Raw genomic sequence first — 11019 nt, forward strand, 5'->3', positions numbered from 1 at the left:
TCAGTAGTAATGAAAATACAGAAAAGATCATTAAAATGTTGGTTACATCTAAATTCAAGTCCAAATTCAAGACTGCAATTTAAAGCACTTCAAGAGCTGAGCCCAGGAACGAGCCCTCTCAGTCAGCTGGTGTTGGACCTCACCAACCAAGCAGACACCAGCACTGCTTCAAAAGAAAGAATTCAAATAAACAAAATCATGAACCAATCAAAGGAATCACATTTACAACATTGGAAAAACGAAACAAAATCCCAAAGCCGACTAAATTGCTATCTGACCCTAAACAGAGAATGAATTGGCTGATTATCTCTACTCTGTCAGAGATACGAAGCAGAGACAGATCCTTACCAAGTACAGGCTGAGTGACCACCGATTGGCAATAGAAACCGGCAGACATAAAAAGACATGGCTACCCAAAGAGGAGCGTGTATGTGGTCACTGCACGACAGGGGAGGTAGAGACAGAGATGCACCTTCTCATTTACTGTGATAAATATTCCTCACAAAGAGATTCATTATTCACAGAAATGACTACATTTATTCAAAATGTAAACTTTTTAAACCCCGAGGAAAAACTAATAATACTCATGGGCGAAGGAGCCACAGCTCCTCTTGCAAATATGTATTTGCCTGCGTAAGCCTGAGGGACACTGAATAATAACATCTGCATAGTAAGCAGTAACTTACTTATTATTATTATTATTATTGTTATTACTATTATTATTGTGGTTTATCATTCCAAATAGTAGTGGTATGGGTGGTAATGATAGCAGTTTAGTGATGGTGGTGGTAGTAGTAGTGGTAATGATGATAGTAGTTGTAGTGCTGATGTAATGGTGAAGATGACCGTTATTTAGTTATAAGTTAGTTATAGGTTCATTTTCCATATTTATATTTTTATATTTATTGCATTACATTATACTATTGTCTTTTACCATTTTATTGTTATTATTTTTGTATTTAATTTTGTATTATTATTTACTGCCATTTTATATTATTATTTGTTATTGTTTCAAATTTTATGACAATGAATTTGAATTTGACAGACCGAGAAAGAGAGGGAGACCGAGAGAGAGAGAGACCGAGACTGACAGAGACAGACAGACAGACAGACAGACAGACAGACAGACAGACAGACAGACAGACAGACAGACAGACAGACAGACAGACAGACAGACAGACAGACAGACAGACAGGCAGACAGAACGAGAGAGACAGAACGAGAGAGAGAGAGACAGACCGAGAGAGAGACAGACAGACCGAGAGAGAGAGAGACAGACCGAGAGAGAGAGAGAGACAGGCCGAGAGAGAGAGAAACAGGCCGAGAGAGAGACAGACAGACCGAGAGAGAGAGAGACAGACCGAGAGAGAGAGAAACAGGCCGAGAGAGAGAGAGACAGGCCGAGAGAGAGAGAGACAGACCGAGAGAGAGAGAGAGAGAGACAGGCCGAGAGAGAGAGACAGGCCGAGAGAGAGAGAGAGAGAGAGAGAGAGAGAGAGAGAGAGAGAGAGAGAGAGAAAGAGACAGACCGAGAGAGAGAGAGAGAGAGAGAGAGACAGACAGACCGAGAGAGAGACAGACCGAGAGAGAGAGAGAAAGAGACAGACCGAGAGAGAGAGAGAGAGAGAGACAGACCGAGAGAGAGAGAGACAGACCGAGAGAGAAAGAGACAGACCGAGAGAGAGAGAGAGACAGACCGAGAGAGAGAGAGAGACAGACCGAGAGAGAGAGAGAGACAGACCGAGAGAGAAAGAGACAGACCGAGAGAGAGAGAGACAGACCGAGAGAGAGAGAGAAAGAGACAGAACGAGAGAGAGAGAGAGAGAGAGAGAGAGAGAGAGAGAGAGAGAGAGAGAGAGAGAAAGAGACAGACCAAGAGACATACATGTTAAGAAATTAATGAGTTAGTCATTTGGTTTTACACCAATAAACCTCAAACATCACTTAATGCTAACTTCAAAGTTTCTGATAACTAAGATGTCTTCTGCCATCTAGTGAATAAAACTCATATCCTCATTTGACGAAAACCCACATGAAAAATCCCACGCCTGTGGCCCATCTGTGGCCTACAGTACAAAGCATCACTAATTCTGAACAAACTTCAGATTACCTTCCCAGACTAAAGTCAAACCAGACTGAGAACTCAAAGGGGAAAATAAAAACCCCTGCTGGTGATTAAAGGGGAAACTAAAAACCATTGGTCTTATCTAAAAAGGGAAGTGGATGGGCCACAAAAGGGTTTAACGAGACGGTGATGAGGAGTATAGTAGAGGCCTAATCTAAAAAACGACTTCCACCATTTCATACTAAACTGAAACAAAAGCACTAAAACGGGACATGACTGGTATGGACGTGAACAGCCACATAAAGGAGTTTAAAAAGGGGCAGTGATTGGGAGTAGAGTAGGCCTAGGGTTCATCCCAAATGGCACCCTATGCCCTACATAGTGCACAACCTTTGACCAGATCCCTATGGAACCTGGTCAACAGTAGTACACTATATAGGGAATAAGGAGCCATTTGGGACGAACCCTTAACTATAAAGGCCGTGCTGATGGTTTTACCTCTGGCCGCCTCCCTCAGACATCTGGCAGCCAAACAGAGAGAGGTCACGGCAGGGTCAAACTCCTCTTGCAGGATCATGGCATCCAGACGCAGACGAAAGCTAATGGGGAAGAAAATGGGAGGAGAGGAGGGATGAGGGGAAGAGAGGATGAGGGGAGGGGAGGAGGAGGTAGAGGAGAGAAGAGGAGGAGGGGGAGGGGAGGATGAGGAGAGGAGGTGGTAGAGGAGAGAAGAGGAGGAGGGGGAGGAGGTAGAGGAGAGAAGAGAAGAGGAGGAGGGGGAGGAGAGGATGAGGGAAGGGGGAGGTAGAAGATGAGGGGAAGGGGGAGTAGGAGGAGGAGGGGGAGGAGGAGGTAGAGGAGAGAAGAGGGGGAGGGGAGGTGGGGGGAGGAGAGAAGAGGGGGAGGGGGAGGATGGAAGTGGTTAGACCCTAATCGATCCTCAGAGACACACACATCAGCACAGAGTGCAAAGCTAGTGAATCAACCAGTAGTGTGTGGAGGGAGGGGTCACTGCAAAACGAGGAGATAGACAGTCACCCTGAGAAAAGCAGATCAATTGGAATATTTTGCACCATAGTTAGAAATTCAGGATCAGGATTTGTAATCATTGTAAAACATGAGGTGCTGAAATTTCTAAGGGTTGAGTGGTATACCTGGGGACTTCCACTAGCAGAATCATGAAGAGGTCAGGCTCCCCAAGCCCACTGCGTTCGGCCTTGAACCTCTTCAGACGAGCCTCCTGTGAAAATACCCAGATGGACAGCAATAGAGAAGTTATCAGTCAGTTCTGTTCAATTCTACAAGCCTCATTACTTTTACTGGGAATTCCACACAGGTTTAGAATCTCCAGAAATAATATTTAGAATTCAGAGCTTTGATTGAGTCCAGTGGTAACCCCTCCCCCCCATCACCCAGGGTGAGTCCAGTGTAAAAAAAAACACATCACCCTGGTAAAAAAAAAAAAAACATCACCCAGGGTGAGTCTAGTGGTAAAACCCCCATCACCCAGGGTGAGTCTAGTAGTAAAAAAACCACCACCCAGGGTGAGTCCACTGGCAAAAACCCCATCACCCAGGGTGAGTCCAGTGGCAAAACCCCCATCACCCAGGGTGAGTCCAGTGGTAAAACCCCCATCACCCAGAGTGAGTCCAGTGGTAAAAACCCCATCACCCAGGGTGAGTCCAGTGTCAAAACCCCCATCACCCAGGGTGAGTCTAGTGGTAAAACCCCCATCACCAGGGTGAGTCTAGTGGCAAAACCCCCATCACCAGGGTGAGTCCAGTGGCAAAACCCCCATCACCAGGGTGAGTCCAGTGGTCAAACCCCCATCACCCAGGGTGAGTCCAGTGTCAAAACCCCCATCACCCAGGGTGAGTCTAGTGGTAAAACCCCCATCACCCAGGGTGAGTCCAGTGTCAAAACCCCCATCACCCAGGGTGAGTCCAGTGTCAAAAACCCCATCACCCAGGGTGAGTCCAGTGGTCAAACCCCCATCACCCAGTGTGAGTCTAGTGGTAAAACCCCCATCACCCAGGGTGAGTCCAGTGTCAAAATCCCCATCACCCAGGGTGAGTCCAGTGTCAAAAACCCCACCACCAGGGTGAGTCCACTGGCAAAAAAAAACACCCAGGGTGAGTCCAGTGGTCAAACCCCCATCACCCAGGGCGAGTCTAGTGGTAAAACCCCCATCACCCAGGGTGAGTCCAGTGTCAAAACCCCCATCACCCAGGGTGAGTCCAGTGGTAAAAACCCCATCACCCAGGGTGAGTCCAGTGTCAAAACCCCCATCACCCAGGGTGAGTCTAGTGGTAAAACCCCCATCACCAGGGTGAGTCTAGTGGCAAAACCCCCATCACCAGGGTGAGTCCAGTGGCAAAACCCCCATCACCAGGGTGAGTCCAGTGGTCAAACCCCCATCACCCAGGGTGAGTCCAGTGTCAAAACCCCCATCACCCAGGGTGAGTCTAGTGGTAAAACCCCCATCACCCAGGGTGAGTCCAGTGTCAAAACCCCCATCACCCAGGGTGAGTCCAGTGGTCAAACCCCCATCACCCAGTGTGAGTCTAGTGGTAAAACCCCCATCACCCAGGGTGAGTCCAGTGTCAAAACCCCCATCACCCAGGGTGAGTCCAGTGTCAAAAACCCCATCACCCAGGGTGAGTCCAGTGGTCAAACCCCCATCACCCAGTGTGAGTCTAGTGGTAAAACCCCCATCACCCAGGGTGAGTCCAGTGTCAAAACCCCCATCACCCAGGGTGAGTCCAGTGTCAAAACCCCCACCACCAGGGTGAGTCCACTGGCAAAAAAAAACACCACCCAGGGTGAGTCCAGTGGTCAAACCCCCATCACCCAGGGTGAGTCTAGTGGTAAAACCCCCATCCCCCAGGGTGAGTCCAGTGTCAAAACCCCCATCACCCAGGATGATTCTTATGACTGCTATATTCTTATAACCATGTCCATATACAACACGTGCAGTCATTGGCAACATCTTTTACAACATTTATTATCAGTAAGCATTTCTCAATGATGATGTAATGGCAAACTGTTGATCAGGATAAGGAGAACCAGATGATGAGAGGAGTGGGGGGCTACAGGCTAGTCAGCGTTGTTGCAGTAGGAGCTACGGTGTGTCGGAGAGGACACAGAGCAGAGACTTTACCTCGTCTGCGTCAGGCAGCAGTTTGCAGAGCTCGGACAGTTTCTCGGCCCCGTAGCGGGTCCCGACCCCCTGCCGGATATCCTCCACTATCTCCTGGACAGCCCTGTAGAAACATGACAACACACATCAGCTCTATGGATGACTTCTCTCTCACACACACACACACACACACACACACACACACACACACACACACACACACACACATATCTGCACTGTCTGCAGGGTTTAGGGAAGTGTGGTTTTAGCCACAGATGGATGGAAGTTACTGATATACTGAGGTGATTCAAGATAACACTAATTATTTTAAAAATTAAGAAAAGAAGGGTATCATGCAGGGGTCTGGAATGGAGGAGGGGGTATCATGCAGGGGTCTGGAATGGAGGAGAGGGTATCATGCAGGGGTCTGGAATGGAGGAGGGGGTATCATGCAGGGGTCTGGAATGGAGGAGGGGGTATCATGCAGGGGTCTGGAATGGAGGAGAGGGTATCATGCAGGGGTCTGGAATGGAGGAGAGGGTATCATGCAGGGGTCTGGAATGGAGGAGGGGGTATCATGCAGGGGTCTGGAATGGAGGAGGGGGTATCATGCAGGGGTCTGGAATGGAGGAGGGGTATCATGCAGGGGTCTGGAATGGAGGAGAGGGTATCATGCAGGGGTCTGGAATGGAGGAGAGGGTATCATGCAGGGGTCTGGAATGGAGGAGGGGGTATCATGCAGGGGTCTGGAATGGAGGAGGGGGTATCATGCAGGGGTCTGGAATGGAGGAGAGGGTATCATGCAGGGGTCTGGAATGGAGGAGAGGGTATCATGCAGGGGTCTGGAATGGAGGAGGGGGTATCATGCAGGGGTCTGGAATGGAGGAGGGGGTATCATGCAGGGGTCTGGAATGGAGGAGAGGGTATCATGCAGGGGTCTGGAATGGAGGAGAGGGTATCATGCAGGGGTCTGGAATGGAGGAGGGGTATCATGCAGGGGTCTGGAATGGAGGAGGGGGTATCATGCAGGGGTCTGGAATGGAGGAGAGGGTATCATGCAGGGGTCTGGAATGGAGGAGAGGGTATCATGCAGGGGTCTGGAATGGAGGAGGGGGTATCATGCAGGGATCTGGAAGGGAGGAGGGGGTATCATGCAGGGATCTGGAATGGAGCAGGGGGTATCATGCAGGGGTCTGGAAGGGAGGAGGGGGTATCATGCAGGGATCTGGAATGGCAGCAAGGGTTTGATTTTCTCTGATCACTCTGCTTGGTAAACACACACACACTGTAGGTCAAGATTATCCCCTCTTATCTGACTGTTGGGGGAAAGGGCCTGTGACACAACACTGCATGACATGTGCCCTGAGCAAACACAGGAGCTTAAAACAAACACACACACACACATACACGGGTCCTTAGAGGTTGAGATACCACCAAAAAAGAACAGAAAGAGCAGAAACTAGCCAGTTCCTGACATTATGACCTCCAGGAGTCAGGAGTCCATTACCTTAATCTGCCTGACTCCCTACAAATGACTAATCAGTCCAGGTGGCTCAACCCCTCCAGGAGCCAGGAGTCCATTAGAGATACCGCTCTCCTTTCATCTGCCTGACTCCTTCCAAATGACTAATCAGTCCAGGTGGTTCAACCCCTCCAGGAGCCAGGAGTCCATTAGAGATACCGCTCTCCTTTCATCTGCCCGACTCCCTCCAAATGACTAATCAGTCCAGGTGACTCAATCCCTCCACTTCTCCCCCCTCTTTACCTGACTTTCTCTGTCTCTCGCTTATTTTCCCCTCCCCCCACTATTTCCCTGACTTCCCTCTCTCCTACTCTTTCTTTCCCTTCCCTTATTACATCCATACACTGAACAAAAATACAAAAACACCACATGCAACAATTTCAAAGATTTTACTGAGTTACAGTTCATAAGGAAATCTGTTAATTAATTAGGCCCTAATCTATGGATCACATGACTGGGAATACAGATATGCATATGTTGGTCACAGATACCTTAAAACAAAAAGGTAGGGCCTTGGATCACAAAACCAGTCAGTATCTGGTGTGACCACCATTTGCCTCATGCAGTGCGAAACATCTCCTTCACATAGAGTTGATCAGGCTGTTGATTGTGGAATGTTGTCCCACTCCTCTTCAATGGCTGTGTGAAGTTGCTGGATATTCATAGGAACTGGAACACGCTTTTGTACACGTCAATCCAGAGCATCCCAAACATGCTCAATGGGTGACATGTCTGGTGAGTATGCAGGCCATGGAAGAACTGAGACATTTTCAGCTTCCAGGAATTGTGTACATATCCTTGCGACACGGGGCCGTGCATTATCATGCTGAAACATCAGGTGGTGGCGGCAGATGAATGACATGACAATGGGCTTCAGGATCTCATCACGGTATCTCTGTGCATTCAAATTGCAAAATCGATAAAATGCAAATGTGTTTGTTGTCCGTAGCTTATTTCTGCCCATACCCTAACCCCACCGCCACCTTGGGGTACTCTGTTCACAATGTTGACATCAGCAAACCGCTCGCCCACACAACGCTGTCCACCGTCTGCCCGGTACTGTTGAAACCGGGATTCATCTGTGAAGAGCACACTCCTCCAGCGTGCCAGTGGTCATCGAAGGTGAGCATTTCCCCACTGAAGTTGGTTGTGACGCCGAACTGCAGTCAGGTCAAGACCCTAGTGAGGATGTCAAGCATGCAGATGAGCTTCCCAGAGACGGTTTATGACCGTTTGTGCAGAAATTCTTCGGATGTGCAGAAATTCTTCCACAGTTTCATCAGCTGACCGGGTGGCTGGTCTCAGATGATCCTACAGCTGAAGAAGCCGGATGTGGAGGTCCTGGGCTGGTTTGGTTACACGTGGTCTGTGGATGTGAGGCCGGTTGGACATACTACGAAATTCTCTAAAACAATGTTGAAAGCGGCTTATGGTAGAGAAAATAACATTCATGCAGTCAGCATACCAATTGCACGCTCCCTCAAAAACATCTGTGGCATTGTGTTGTGTGACAAAACTGCACATTTTAGAGTAGCCTTTTATTGTCCCCAGCATAAGGTGCACCTGTGTAATGATCATGCTGTTTAATCAGCTTCTTGATATGCCACACCTGTCAAGTTAATGGATTATCTTCACTCATACCATGGCTATGTCTGAATCACAGATAATACTAACCTTAATGAACTACACGGGGCTCAACTGGGGTTATCCTGATTAATAAGAGTTCAATAAAACATTTTTTTGCCTCTGCCTTTGTAGCCTCCGGCCTGTTGTTCTATGCAGAGCTGAATGCTGGATACAATAATAGTCGACACAGTTGAAATACAGCATATGAAAAGGCAGAGTCCCTTAATTGCATTGTCCCTCTTTGTTGTGCAAATTAACTGAATCCCCAAAAAACATTTCCACTGCATTTCAGCCCTGCCACAAAGGACCAGCTGACATCATGTCAGTGATAATCTCGTTAACGCAGGTGTGAGTGTTGACGTGGACAAAGCTGGAGATCACTCTGTCGTGCTGATTGAGTTCGAATAACAGACTGGAAGCTTCAAAAGGAGGGTGGTGCTTGGAATCATTGTTCTTCCTCTGCCAACCATGGTTACCTGCAAGGAAACACGTGCCATCCTCATTGCTTTGCACAAAAAGGGCATCACAGGCAAGGATTTTGCTGCCAGTAAAATTGCACCTAAATCAACCATTTATCGGCTCATCAAGAACTTCAAGGAGAGCGGTTCAGTTGTTGTGAAGAAGGCTTCAGGGTGCCCAAGAAAGTCCAGTAAGCACTAGGACGTATCCTAAAGTTGATTCAGCTGTGGGTTTGGGGCACCACCAGTACAGAGCTTGCTCAGGTATGGCAGCAGACAGGTGTGAATGCATCTGCACGCACTGTGAGGTGAAGACTTTTGGAGGATGGCCTGGTGTCAAGAAGGGCAGCAAAGAAGCCACTTCTCTCCAGGAAAAGCATCAGGGACAGACTGATATTCTGCAAAAGGTACAGGGATTGGACTGCTGAGGACTGGGGTAAAGTCATTTTCTCTGATGAATCCCCTTTCCGATTGTTTGGGGCATCCGGAAAAAAGCTTGTCCAGAGAAGACAAGGTGAGTGCTACCATCAGTCCTGTGTCATGCCAACAGTAAAGCATCCTGAGACCATTCATGTGTGGGGTTGCTTCTCAGCAAAGGGAGTGGGCTCACTCACAATTTTGCCTAAGAACACAGCCATGAATAAAGAATGGTACCAACACATCCTCCGAGAGCAACTTCTCCCAACCATCCAGGAACAGTTTGGTGACGAACAATGTATTTTCCAGCATGATGGAGCACTTGATAACTAAGTGGCTCGGGGAACAAAACATCGATATTTTGGGTCCATGGCCAGGAAACTCCACAGACCTGAATCCCATTGAGAACTTCTCAATCCTCAAGAGGTGGGTGGACAAACAAAAAAACACAAATTCTGACAAACTCCAAGCATTGATTATGCAAGAATGGGCTGTCATCAGTCAGGATGTGGCCCAGAAGATAATTGACAGCATGCCAGTGCGGATTACAGAGGTCTTGAAAAAGAAGGGTCAACACTGCAAATATTGACTCTTTGTATCAACTTCATGTAATTGTCAATAAAAGCCTTTGACACTTATGAAATGCTTGTAATTATACTTCAGTATTCCATAGTAACATCTGACAAAAATATCTAAAGACACTGAAGCAGCAAACTTTGTGGAAATTAATATTTGTGTCGTTCTCAAAACTTTTGGCCACGACTGTACACGTACTAATATCATAGTGCCTCACGAAGGGACCAATCTGTTCAAACTATTCCCACCCACACCCCAAAATCTAACAGTACCTTTGTTACAACACTCACACAAGACAAACAAGCTCTATGTAAGAAGACAAATGCTTCTGTTCATAGGAGAGGCTCTTCTGTCGTCATAAAGGCTTTCAACTACATGTTCTGGCATATGTTGTTCAGAGAGAGAAAAGCGCTCTTCAATTAGGATTTGGCACAATTGAATCTCTGAACTCTGTGTACTGTACACGCATGACAACATACCTGCTCTGCAAGGGGCCATCGCCTCGTAGCTACCGTCATACCCACTAGTGTTGTCACAATACTAGAATCATTAGTTCAATACCAGATTTAGTAACACGATAGTCGATATCAAAAAGATTACACGGCATAAATAAATAAATAATACATATTATTATACATATAAGTCACAGAATGGCACTTGATCCAGACAGATCTATTGAGTTTAATATTATTACATTATAATTGTTTTGATGTATGCATTAATGAATCAATTATACAGGCAATGTGAATGGTTTTTTTCTCCCAATCTAACCACATAACAACATAATGGTAATCATGTATTTGGATGGTAAATCGCTATTGATAAACTGTGGTGAATCAAGATGTAACCTAGGCCTATTTGTAACCTAGGCCTATTTGTAACCTAGGCCTATTTGTAACCTAGACCTATTTGTAACCTAGACCTATTTGTAATCTAGACCTATTTGTAACCTAGGCCTATTTGTAACCTAGACCTATTTGTAACCTAGACCTATTTGTAACCTAGGCCTATTTGTAATCTAGGCCTATTTGTAACCTAGGCCTATTTGTAACCTAGACCTATTTGTAACCTAGGCCTATTTGTAACCTAGGCCTATTTGTAACCTAGGCCTATTTGTAACCTAGGCCTATTCACAATACATATTATTCAATAAGTGTGAGCATCAAGTTATTCAGCTTGTTTTGGCTGATTGGTGGCTACAGATGTAAAACTGTTT

At 46.9% G+C, this 11019-nt stretch overlaps 1 protein-coding gene across 2 annotated transcripts in view; it reads right to left on the reverse strand.

Moving 5' to 3' along the window:
* Positions 1-11019, reverse strand: part of LOC115130969 (FH2 domain-containing protein 1-like) — a 43268-nt gene that overhangs the window by 16023 nt on the left and 16226 nt on the right. For both annotated transcript variants that reach the window (XM_065019902.1, XM_065019903.1), the window contains exons 4-6: positions 5226-5328; positions 3220-3305; positions 2564-2664 (exon numbers count right to left, since the gene is read on the reverse strand). In XM_065019902.1, coding sequence (XP_064875974.1) covers positions 2564-2664; positions 3220-3305; positions 5226-5328 — 290 coding nt within the window. The remainder of the gene's footprint in view (positions 1-2563; positions 2665-3219; positions 3306-5225; positions 5329-11019) is intronic.

Source organism: Oncorhynchus nerka, linkage group LG6 (genome assembly GCF_034236695.1).
Source record: "Oncorhynchus nerka isolate Pitt River linkage group LG6, Oner_Uvic_2.0, whole genome shotgun sequence".
Taxonomy (NCBI): Eukaryota; Metazoa; Chordata; class Actinopteri; order Salmoniformes; family Salmonidae; genus Oncorhynchus; species Oncorhynchus nerka.